The sequence below is a fragment of the Bombus impatiens genome, unplaced genomic scaffold (assembly GCF_000188095.3).
Source record: "Bombus impatiens unplaced genomic scaffold, BIMP_2.2 scf_0019, whole genome shotgun sequence".
Lineage (NCBI taxonomy): Eukaryota > Metazoa > Arthropoda > Insecta > Hymenoptera > Apidae > Bombus > Bombus impatiens.
In genome coordinates, this window is record NT_176438.1 from 930,056 (window position 1) to 942,146 (window position 12,091).

Sequence of the window (12,091 nt, forward strand, 5' to 3'; positions counted from 1 at the left end):
ATGATAAACATTTTGTACATTTTTCTTATATGTATACTATACATGTTGTACATCTAATTAAACACACATTATATATATATATATTTTTTTTTTATTCTACAAAGCTATTAAAATACAGTACAAAGTAATTAATATATAAAGTAATACTATACCGAACCTATTTATCAAACATCATGTACTATGAGTTTCCAACTTTGTTATAAACTGTATTGTTTGTATTAAACAGGTAAATGTCATCGTTGCTTTGCCATGAACTCCATAATTCATTACACCTCGGTCCCTTCTTTCGCTTTCATCCATTTATGCAAATACATCTTCTCTATCGGCTCCAACGCCTTCTCCATCCTCCAAGCTAGAGAAATTCAAAAAGTGGGCAGGTCTGTGAATTTCGTGATAGAATTCTTTCGGATTCGCCAATTGCAGCTCATATTTCATATTTGGATCATGTCTCACACCTGTGATTACCGAAAAAGATAATGATAAGATTGTAAAGTATAATATTCAGTTATCAACAAATGAGAGTAATCAAATCAACCACATATATCTTACCCATAAAGTTATAATTCCAAGACCCTTGACTTGGAACCATGAAAAATCCAAGGAAACGATCAGACAACAACATTTGTACTTTTTCATAATGACTCGGTAGATAACCTTTAGGATTATTTCCTTTGTCGGTATTTTGCTTTCCCCATTCGAAGCCACTAAAACATAAACATATGTATAGTTTGACAACAATCAGAGGAATCGCGAGATATTTAAAGATAATGATAAACAACCACATTTTGTTCGAAATACGAACCTAGGTGTTAATTTGTATGCCGTGAGAGAACAAGATCCTGGCGTAAAACTACAAGTAATAACGATAGTTTTTTCTCCATCCCAAATTGGATTTTCTGCCATTATTCGAGCATGCGTAGATATATCCTAATAAAATAATGCCGTATTAACACAATATATAATACAATGTATCATAGAACAAAGAATAGCCTTAAACCAAATTCGTTTAATAAACATGTATCCAACAATATAATATTAACCTGCGGTGACAATTGTGGCAACTCGTTAGGTTGAGTATGAATCCAACCAAGAGGCTCCATCTCTTTGAGATATTGATGATTCGGAAGTGTATTAGGCAAATGAACAGTTTGATGGGTACCCCATTGTGGAGCCATAACTATACATCGTATTTCTTTAACTTGTGGATTATCTGGTGGACTAATCCCATATAAGTACCCCGCGATCTATATAAAAGAGAAAGAAGAAAAAGGAAAGATTAATTAGATATTATCCGTAATTTCTCTGATATTGAGCTGTACATATATGTATACTTATTAAATCAATTATTTCATAAGAGAGACATACCTGCGCTCTCAAGTCCGAAATGGTAACAAATTTCTTAAGAACATTCTTTGGCAAAATATAAGTGTAACCAGTCTCCTTAATGTCATCAGACGATACATATATATGATTGGTCCGAAGATGCAAATTAGTAGCTGAAATTGCTCTTACTCGCCATTCAGTTTTAGAACTAAACGTTTGCGTTTCGTAATTAGAAGTTGTTGCTGTAATAATTTCGTCCCCGTGTTTATTTACTGTTCGTGTAGTTGTCGCTGTAAGCTGCGATTGTTCTTTTGTTTGCTTTTCTATTTCAGCGATTTGTTGACGTTGTGCAGATGGTGCACTAATTTCCATACCCAAAATGATATCTCGAATTTCTGACTGTGTCAGCGATGCAACGTTTACACTGAGACCAATACAAAATTTCCAGTTACTCTACAGTCATACTTTGTACATATTGTTATAAAGAAAGAAAAAGATCAGATATTGTACGTACTTGTTCTTTTTACCATAATCGGCTAAAATAAGATCTTTTAATTGTACTTCGACTTTAATCCATTCATCATCTGTTAAAGAAGGCCATATATGATGTGGTTCTGTTATGGTTGTCTTGTCAGGTTTTAAAACAACCTTTGTTCTCTCAGTGTTGACATGTAATGCGCGAAGGATAAGAATCAAACGTGAGAAAGCCTATAAATAAATAAATAAATAAATAAAATGATTCATAATTCATAATAGGATAAAAATAAACAGAGATGGAAGAAGAAGAGGAAAACATTTATTAATAATAATTACCGTGTACGATGAAATAGTTTTTAACCAATCATCATACAAGTTAAATAACACCATTTGAGGTTCTGTTGCCTTCAATATTAAGTCACCAAACTTTTCGACTTTCAAACAAGCCTGGAATGGTAATTGGAGCTCCGATCCTTTTATAACAATGTTCGGAAAATCGAGTAAATGCACTTCCAAGGGATCCAACATTCCCTTTCTCGTTACTATAATCTGCTTAGGTTGTTCTTCAACCGGTAAAGATCGAATAAGTGCAGCTACTTCTTCAGCAGTTTTCCATTTTGCCAACTGTTACATGAAGACGCAATTTTAAAAACATTAACTATTTTTTTAATATAATATAATTTTCAAATTTAATTATAATGAGTATGCTGAATGCATATTACGTACCTGACCTAAACGCTTTTGACCAGCCCAAACAGAAGTATGAATAATTTTTAAAAATAATTGGCCAGTCCGAGGATTAAAAATAAAGATAGCTCCATTTATAGGCTTTGTCGTTAAATTACCTTCAAATGTTTTATGAATTGTAACACGGTAAACGTTAGTATCATCGACAAACCTAATAGATTCGAAAAATGAAAGATCTTTAATATAAATGTATATTTTTGTTTCATACTAATGAAAATATATAAAAAGAGATAGAAATACCAAATAATTTGATTTGAAAAGAGTTCCCCATAATTTTGTGAAGATAGATATGGTTCTGTAGGTTCCGATGAATAAAGTTGCAATGCTTTTCGAATGCGTTCTCTTAATACGTATAAAGCCGGGTTAGCCTTCATTATTTTTGCCATTGCTTGCTGTATAAGAGGCTTACATCCTGGGAACCAGTTACCATAGGCGCTAATAAACAAAATTGCTATGTTTACAAGATATTCCTGCAGTTGATAATACATTTGTATTCACGGATATTGACCGGTTACGATTATTTTTTCGAGTAGCGATGGAGGAAAAATCGCCTACCGTCTTTTGACTCTAACACGCGCGTTCCAATTTGTCCATTTGACTTTCAAGGAATGCATTCCAGTAAAGAGAATGCATTCCGACTCTGTATCCGAAGTATACGAACAAAATAAGACAATTATGGAATGAACAGTTGATGCAATGGAGAGACATTATTCCTCAATAATCATCGATCAGTCAATTTCTGCGAATTTCAGTATAGCGTTACTGAATACAAATACTTAAAAATATATACCTATGTAAATTATAAGCCAAATCGATAGCAATTAATAGCCCTGTTGGTGATGGATAAATAGACATATTGTCTGTTGTGTAATCTAAAAATTTGGCCCTAGCATATCGTTCAATATCGTGAGAATCATAATCTCCCCATCTAAGCTGTACATCTATCCAATATTTTTGTGTGGTAGTATTATCCATAAGATCTCTGTTAAAGGAATGAATTATTAATAATAGATACTGAGCTCAGTTCTAAGCACGATAATACAAAATTTATATAGAAAGCTAAAAAAAATGTGACTACTTACTTTGAATCAGCGAGTAGCGATGGCCTAGAGACATTCCACTTATATGCAGAGAAAAGCAAAATATCGGCGCAGGAAGAATTCATCTTGTACGATTTTCTAGGATGAATGGTCTCTTTTTGAACAGTTTCGATTTCCAATGCATCCAATTCTTGATCGAAAACTTGACAAAGATCCATCACTATCGATTCGTGTACTTTTTGCCACAAGTGAGCACGAAATATTTGAATTAGCGAAATCTTTAGCGTTGGAATTTTACCATGCATAAATATTCCTGTTAAATCCAGTTGTACCTAATGATAAATAAACGATCCACTTATGTCAAGAATATACCTCTGATTATGATCCATCAAATAATTATAATCCATTAACATGATGAAATATTACCTGAAAACCAACGTACACGTTTGCTCTGTTAATAGTTGGTGACCACCATAAAGTGAATCGACGATTTGGAATTTGATTTAAACCAGACCTTTGAGCGTTAGTCAGTTTCTTATATTTCATAGATTCTTCGAATCCAGATGCTTTCTCCCTAAGTAAAAGAAACGACAAGTAACAAACTATGGATTCTTTTACCAATTTTAAAATTTTGAAATAAATTAAAACTAAAAGAGAAGGAAAGCGAAGAAAGAAGAAATCAATCTTCTTTGTTTCAATAAACATGGATACATATATTAAACGAGTAAAGTATGTATGTACACTTAAATTTGCAATTATTAAATCTGTTTTTTCACTCTTTGGCTTGCAGTGTTGTTTTGCTTACAAAACTAATTGCAAAGCTAATTGCATGTTTATATTCACGATTATTAATTCTCTGCCAAGTTAACTAAGTTATTCCCTATTATGATTTCAAAAAATTACAAAATCTTACCAAAAGAGACCTTCCCATGTTGGGAAGTATGTCCCTTTAAAGAGAGTATGTTCCAAAATACCCTCTACACCGCCAAGAGCCTGTATCATATCTGTTCGGTAATTATTTAAATTCCATAATTTACCATCATGACGTTGATGGGTCCACCAGAATGGATTTTGTTTTAAGACCTGCAATTACATATAAAAAATATAATATTTTCACATGCATAAATAAGATACACGCAAAGATTGATATTGCAATAAAATACGTGAGATAGTACCTGATACTGTTTAAATTCTGTACGTATTCTCCAACCCTTATCGTAGGCAAGAGTGTGTCTGTCTTTCTGGAACAGTGTATTTATTCTAGGGATACCACGATCCCAACTATCTTCAAGATCTTCCAAAGTAAGTCTACGATTTTGTGCATTGGCTTCTTGTCGCTTCAACGCATATTCCGCCCATACTCGTTGGGAATCTATAAACTCGGATTCCCAGGGTTGAATGTACCGATATAAGTTTGGAATTAATTGATCTTCATCGTGACTCATGCCTGAACGAAAATGCGTAATACCAACGTCGGTTTGTTTCGACCATCTTAAATCCGACTATAACATTTTATAGTTATATTATATATGTTGTATTTGAAAGTGTCTGAAAGAATTAGCTATCGAAGAAATTTTTAAAAATAGTAATCTACCTGAGGTATAAGTACATGTCCCATCGAAAGCATTCCAAGCCCACCCAATTCCTTCGGTGTATAAAACACTACCGGTGGAAATCGCGAAGGCATTTTTGAATTAAGACCAATCTTGATACGCGTTTGAATTTTATTTTCGCATTTAACCAATAAATCTAGAAGTTCTTGTGTGTTCACCACAGCTTCGCGGAAGTAGGTCATGAGTCCAATTAAAGCTGTATTCCATTTGTTAACGATCTTCGTGAAGGTTGTGGATCCAGAAGCCATAAGGATTTGCCTAACTCTGTTATGAAATCGTTGCAGACTTTCATCATCGACTCTCAAGAAACACTGAGCCGTTCTTTCTTTTGTAATTTCGTTTTGTAAATTCCACACACCATCCCTATGCGTGAACTCCTCGTGCGTAGTTCTACATTTTGGCAAAATTCTGCACTCAAATCCACTCATATTAAATAACAAATTAGGATTATCTTTACTATATACACTAACAAAACTATTTTCCCATTGTATCGTAGTCGTGGAACGGGGTAAACGATTTTTAATATCCCAAAATACAGCGCGACCTCTGGAAATAAGAAAATAAGAAATTTAAAAAAAATGAAGAAAAACAAAATGAATTCAAGATTAATCTACGGTAAATGAAATGACAAAAAGAATTAAAGAATCATTCAATCATTATTTACTTACAAATTAACGTCATGCTTCATAAGACGCATTCGCGCATCTCGGGGCCAACACTTTTTATTATTATAACCAACGATATTTTCATTATTAGGATCTGGATGCTCCGTTAAATATCTCTGAATTAGATCTCTCGCTTCATCGGCAGAAAACCTATTAACATAGAATACAAAATTAAACGTCAACTGACATCCCAACAACTTGATCAAAAATAGACAGATATTTATGTTTTGTATACATGAAGAATAAAACGATTCGTCGAACGGTAAGATATAAAATCTTACCTCAGAAACAAATGTATTCTATCTACATATCTGCAATATAACCTAATAGGATGTGCTGTTTCTGAAGCTACGTCTTGGAAAGTTAGAAAATCATTTGGCATTTGGGGTGGGCCAGCCATTTCACTAGCTCTTTGTAATCCAAGAACCAACAAGTCTAATACCAGACCATAATATTGCGCTATAAAAGACGCAAATTGTAATCCTCTAATTATTCCATAACTGTTAGTATGATTCATATCCTAGAAACAATCGCATATATTATATTTTTCTTTCTATTTAACAAAAAGAATCGATACATGCTCTTTAATGAAATAAAGGATATACCTTGTAATTTATGACAACGTTATTCTTTGCAGTCATATAATCGGCTATGTTATGATCAACGATCAATCGAAGCACTCTATTCAATAACGTCAAATCGATTTTTTCATACAGTTTCTCGAATTTTGATTCCAACAATACATTACATTCCCCTTCGCTAACATCCCAAACATCTTGTAGATTATTGATACCCTGACACCATTTATATACCAATAGAGGAGGTGGTTCTGTATCTGAAGGTTTAACCCATGGTGGAAATAATCTTCGCTTATCTGCTTCATACCACAAGTATTGATCTAAATAGGCATCCGTAATTTTTTCAAGCGGTTCGACGTCGTAAACGGGAATCAGATGACTATAAAGATCCATGAATTCTATTCCCACCTACAAAAGGAACACGTGTAAGTTTTGTAATAATGAACAAATCCAAAATGTGGAGGTTAGAAAAGATAAGTAATTTAAAAAAAAGTAAGTAATTCAAAAAAGTAAGAACAAAATTTTACCTCTTTGAACGTTCTTTGGGTGAGAAGATGACGTTTAATTCTAGACAGTGCTTCATGAGGATTGTCATATGCTTGTTCTATCAATCCGAGTTCTTCGCGTTGACTTTGATTAAGCCTTGATTTGACACTATATGCTTCCTTTAATCGTTCCAAAGCTAATATCAAAAGCTTGGTGTCATGTTTATAAGACAATGGTGGGAAAGGTATAGGAGCAAATCTTCTCGATTCCAACCAATGTACAGTTGTAGTATATATAGCTACAGCTTCCTCTGGGGAAATATACGGACCATCCTGCGTGCACAACAGACGAAATGTTTATAAATTAATGATTAAATTTTAGAAGTCATGTGATAAATACACGAAGAGTGTACTTTGTAACTGTTCATTTCTTACTGTACCTTCAAATAATTATGCTGTCGTTCTTGTTCGGCTTTCAGATAAAGTCGGGTGAGACGTCCAAGATTCTTTTTACAAACAGTTTTATCCACGGTAGCACCACGTCTAATACGTTCTCGATTATAATGCGCAGTATTGGTCCACCAATCTGCCTTCATTTTAACATAACGAAGAATCATATTTTCGATCGGTATTGGTAATCCCGGAACCTACGGAAAGTAGTTAGAGAAAAGAAACCGTAATAAGTCTTAAACAGAAATCATTAGCAATAAGTAAAGAAATCGGAAATTAATTCTGATAGACGAACCTTCCACGGAATATTAGCCTTCCAACATCTCCATGCCTCGCTAAGATGCTGAAGTATTGTTCGGGCTTTATTCTGTTTGATTCCCTCTGGCATCATATCTACAATGTCGTGCATCACTGATGCTCTTAGCTCAAGATCAAAATGCGACTCTACTCGCTGTTTCGTTACAGTTTTCGCGACTCCCTTTGAATGGCGACCTTCGAATTGCCTAGACAACAAATTCCCTAACCATCTTTCCAATAATGGAGTAATACCCCTCATAAAGAAAAGCCATACTCTCCAACCAGGTGCCCAGAATCCACATCCAGGACCTTTCCCGACAGGGCCCTATTCATTCACATATCAAAAGTAACCAATGATCCGTTTATTTTATTTAAATGATATTAATAATAGCACACGATTTAATCTAACATCCTTACCGTATTAAAGCGATAATAAATTAAATGTTTTAAGTCTTTGCACATCCTGATTTGTCGCATTAGTTTATATTTATACCGGTACATTCCAGTTAACTGACCAACGTGTGCAAAAATATATTGCAAACCATCCGCGAGTTGAAATGCATCAACATTATTTAAACGATATTGTACGTGAGAATCGATGATCAATTTCGTCAAACGGAGAATCTCACGACATAAATGGAAAGCTGAAAAAAGTTAAAAGACCAAAAACACTATGTCGAAATTCGTAAAATGTATACATTGTTTTTATGTGTTTAAACCGATGACTCACCATTTCCAAATCTAGATTTCTTTCTTTCTTTCGTCGTTAGAGTTTTTACTGGTTTCAGGTTAAAATTGTAATCTAAATGAAGATAATTCAAATTTTTTCTGTGAATTAGTAAATTTAACATATTATATCCTTGTCTACAGACTTGTAAACCAGCTTCGACCCAATCAATTGTAGTTGTTTGGAAAAATTTCGTGGATTTGAACGACCGGAACAAATAACGTTTCTTTTGTGGTTTAGGATGTCTGTGTTTCAGTGCATTCAACACAAAGTATTTCAACAACTTTTGATAACTAACTCGAACTTTAACAGGTTGTCCTGGTGGACAATGTTCTCTATACCAAGATTTCACTAGAGGAATGTCAATGGCCCTTCTTGTTCTGCCGGAACGGGTATTAAATGGCCTTGGTGCCCATAATAAAGCTATACCATTTGCTGTGTTGTCTGTATATAATGGAGTTTCTTGAAGGAAAGGTTGCACTTCTTCAGGAAGCACAAAATCTTCGTCATCTTCGATTTGTGGTTCCACAGTCTAAAAAAATATATGTAATTCATGCATTCTACCGATTTAACGAATACTCCAATTAATTATACACTATATATCATGCTATTTACCTTGAGGGAATTTCTGTGAGAAATAGGGTTAATCAAGGGATCAAAATAAAATGCAGGTAAGTCAGGATCTTCGGTTTTTATATAAACAACATTTGGTGCGTGATACCTGTAAATATCATTTGAGAATTTCATTAGAAAAACAAATTACATACTGTCATATTTTAAAAATTTTTACAAAGATTGTAGGTGATTTCAGCAGTTGCCTTTTATACTTTACAAAGGATACGAATAACAATCACCACTACATTTCTTTACCACGCTGCTAGTAAGACTTTAATGTACTAAGCATAGACAAGTCTCAAAACTTATGTGGAATTATTTATTGTACATATTTATTGAATGATATTATTACTTACCACGATAAATGTACAAAATGTGGCATGTTGTTATATAAATAAGGAAACGCAATGCGGTATTCTGTTCTTATAGGCTGTCTAATAATAATTTTATTAATATCATTAAACTCATTCCAATCTTCATCAGCCGCATTTGAGTCCTTCACCAATGGTTCAAATTTTGGTCCACCTGGTATAGCCATATTTAATGCCTTCGCAGTAAAAAACGACTTCGGGTCAAAGAGATAAAAAAAGTTATGGTCAACCAAATCCGTCAATAATTGATTAGCTAAACGATATAAAGTCGCCATTTGTGGTAAAGTCAAATTCCACCTTCGGTAAGTAGATCCATTTACGTGTCTGTAATGTTATTAGCAATTAAACAAGATTTGATAAACAATATTTACATTGTAAAATGTATTTCATACACAAAGCAATAATTCAGTTTAGCGTTTTGTCCAGCTAATAGTAACTCGTAGTACTCATCTCGGATAAGACTGACGAATTACTATAGCCATCAACTCACATGTTAGCTGATCTCAGGACCCCTACGCAATTCATCATATGATACTAACTATATGATATAAATAGATGTAATGAAATGTCTGTAATTAATTCAAACAATATTTAACACCTACTTTGTCCCAACAAGTGGTTTATGTTCATAGAACCATAATGCCACGGATTCATCCTCCTCTGAATCCAATTCAATTTGAATAGCTTCCAATGGTTCTACATCCAAAACGTTGTCTGCGTAATCCAACGGAGGTTCTTCGTCATCAAAGGGGGGAAACCTCATTCTTTTGAAATGCCTACGATCCCTTTTTTCTCTCCTCATCATAATCCACATTGTACTAGATAATAAAAATAGAATATGTATATATATACTACACACACACGCACACGCTTTATTTCTTATTGGATATTGCATAAATGCAAACAAATGTAACATTTTTTTCAGCTTACCCCCATTGTGCAATATATACAGGTTCAATAACCCAAGGAATTTCATTCACAAATGTAATTGCACCTGTGATATGATACAGCACCTTTACATCTCGAATTTGTTCCCAAGGCATAGGCATATTTTCTAGAAGTTTCATAACTGCATGAGGCATGTATTTTAATGCCCTGAAACGGAATTAATTAAACAGAGGAATTGTTTAATCTTTCTTTCACTTTATGAAAGACATCAAAGTTCAAATATATCCATTTACTTACCCTAAATAAACACGTTTATCATGTCTATATTTCCGACTGCTCATGTCTCCATGATCTCTAATAATTTTTCTTATATGTTCCGGGGGCATATGTTCTTTTTGAGCATCCACAAAACCAAACTTTCTTTTCTCTGCAAATCTTTTTGATTGAAGTTGCTGCCATTTTTGAGCTAAAATTACATAAAATACATAAATATTTATAATATATTAATATAATTAATATATATATATAATTTATAATATAACACCAATATACAAAAGATTAAATTAATTTCAGCTTTATATAAATATCGTATCATAAATCTTTAAATTTATATTGTAATAATTTTTTTTTTTTAATTCAAAAGATGTTAATTTTTAAGCACCTTTTTCTTGAAGTTTATCTTCTGACAAAACTTCAGGTTGTTTAGGCATTTGTGGCAATGGGGGTCCAGCTATTGCTTGCATATGAGCATGATGTGCAGCTTGTGCATGTGCAGCTGCTTGAGCATGAGCCTGAGCTGCAGCTAACTGAGCATGAGCCTGTTGTTGAGCCATCATCGTGGCCCAAGGGTTTGGGCCCAATAAATATGGTGGAATCGACATTCTTTTTAAATTAAATGACTACTAAAAGAAAAGGAAAAAGTTATTTATAGCAATAGAATGTATTTCAAGTATTTTGGTAAAATGTTTGTATTTAATATAAATTGGTGATATATACATCCTATAATTGTAATAAAATATTATTTGGAATTCATGTACATATGTATATAAAACAATAAACAATACATATTGATACAATTACAAACTGTTCTAAGCAGAGTTCCAAACAAAAATACTGTTAGAAACAAGTAAATATAAAGCCGACTAATTATAACCAACACAATATGATAATATAAATGTATTACTGCAGATATAAATAATTACAAATTTAATTTAACCAATATTTTATTTTTCATTTAGAATTAATATTGATTTTTACTATGTAATTTAACAATATTTTTTTCGAAAAATTAATAAATCGTAAACTTACTTTGATATTATATGGTAGACATTCAGCACGGACATAAATCAAACAGAACTAAATAATATAGATGTTCCACTCTACAGTATATTTAATTTACTAGCCATATACAATGAACAATGCGGCAACACCGCTATATACATTAACATTCGACTATGACACATTACACCATCACTATGACCTAAAACAACTTGTTTGCAAACAATTCTATTACACGCAAAAATAAGATATGAAAATATAAAGATTTATATAAATATGGAACAAATTTACGCTATATACGTATATCATACGCACATACACATGTTACATTGCACTATGATTTAATTCAATGTTCGTACAACTGTTTATGATCATTTGTCATAAGAATGAACAAATATTTCATAAAATTATAAGAAACCATATCAATTAGGTGAGCTTATATCACGGTTGTATTATATCTAGTTATATTGCAGGCACAAATTGTATTTGCGTCAAGACCAGATTCTTCCATTGTTGCCATTCAAATTCAGCTTAGTG

General features: G+C 33.0%; 1 protein-coding gene across 3 annotated transcripts; it reads right to left on the minus strand.

The window, feature by feature from the left end:
* Positions 1 to 136: 136 nt before the first annotated feature.
* Positions 137 to 11,734, minus strand: LOC100749504 (pre-mRNA-processing-splicing factor 8). 3 transcript variants are annotated; one of them, XM_003484586.4, is made up of 30 exons: positions 11,585 to 11,734; positions 10,938 to 11,175; positions 10,574 to 10,742; positions 10,319 to 10,483; positions 9,991 to 10,206; positions 9,374 to 9,712; positions 9,018 to 9,123; positions 8,406 to 8,934; positions 8,093 to 8,319; positions 7,674 to 8,000; positions 7,369 to 7,575; positions 6,971 to 7,261; positions 6,471 to 6,851; positions 6,147 to 6,385; positions 5,869 to 6,015; positions 5,182 to 5,746; positions 4,763 to 5,089; positions 4,501 to 4,670; positions 4,014 to 4,161; positions 3,630 to 3,919; positions 3,338 to 3,529; positions 2,788 to 2,982; positions 2,527 to 2,698; positions 2,137 to 2,424; positions 1,838 to 2,031; positions 1,366 to 1,747; positions 1,041 to 1,244; positions 803 to 927; positions 550 to 704; positions 301 to 455 (listed from the first exon to the last, which is right to left on the minus strand). In XM_003484586.4, exons 2-30 carry the CDS (start codon positions 11,155 to 11,157, stop codon positions 301 to 303), a joined length of 7,125 nt encoding a protein of 2,374 aa, XP_003484634.1. In that variant the 5' UTR covers positions 11,158 to 11,175; positions 11,585 to 11,734. The 3 variants fall into 3 exon arrangements, with proteins under 3 accessions (XP_033174651.1, XP_003484634.1, XP_033174647.1); XM_033318756.1 differs by having other exon boundaries at positions 10,938 to 11,178; positions 11,585 to 11,686; XM_033318760.1 differs by lacking the exon at positions 11,585 to 11,734 and having other exon boundaries at positions 137 to 455; positions 10,938 to 11,157.
* Between the last annotated feature and the right edge of the window lie 357 nt (positions 11,735 to 12,091).

What these genes read in the sequence shown, in the direction of transcription:
- LOC100749504 (XM_033318760.1), bottom strand. Translation starts at nt 11,157, where the DNA reads ATGTCGATTCCACCATATTTATTGGGCCCAAACCCTTGGGCCACGATG. An exon ending in TCGCTACTCGCTGATTCAAA is followed by an intron (nt 3,530 to 3,629) that starts GTAAGTAGTCAC and finishes TTCCTTTAACAG; the next exon opens with AGATCTTATGGATAATACTA. An exon ending in TGCCACAATTGTCACCGCAG is followed by an intron (nt 928 to 1,040) that starts GTTAATATTATA and finishes TTATTTTATTAG; the next exon opens with GATATATCTACGCATGCTCG.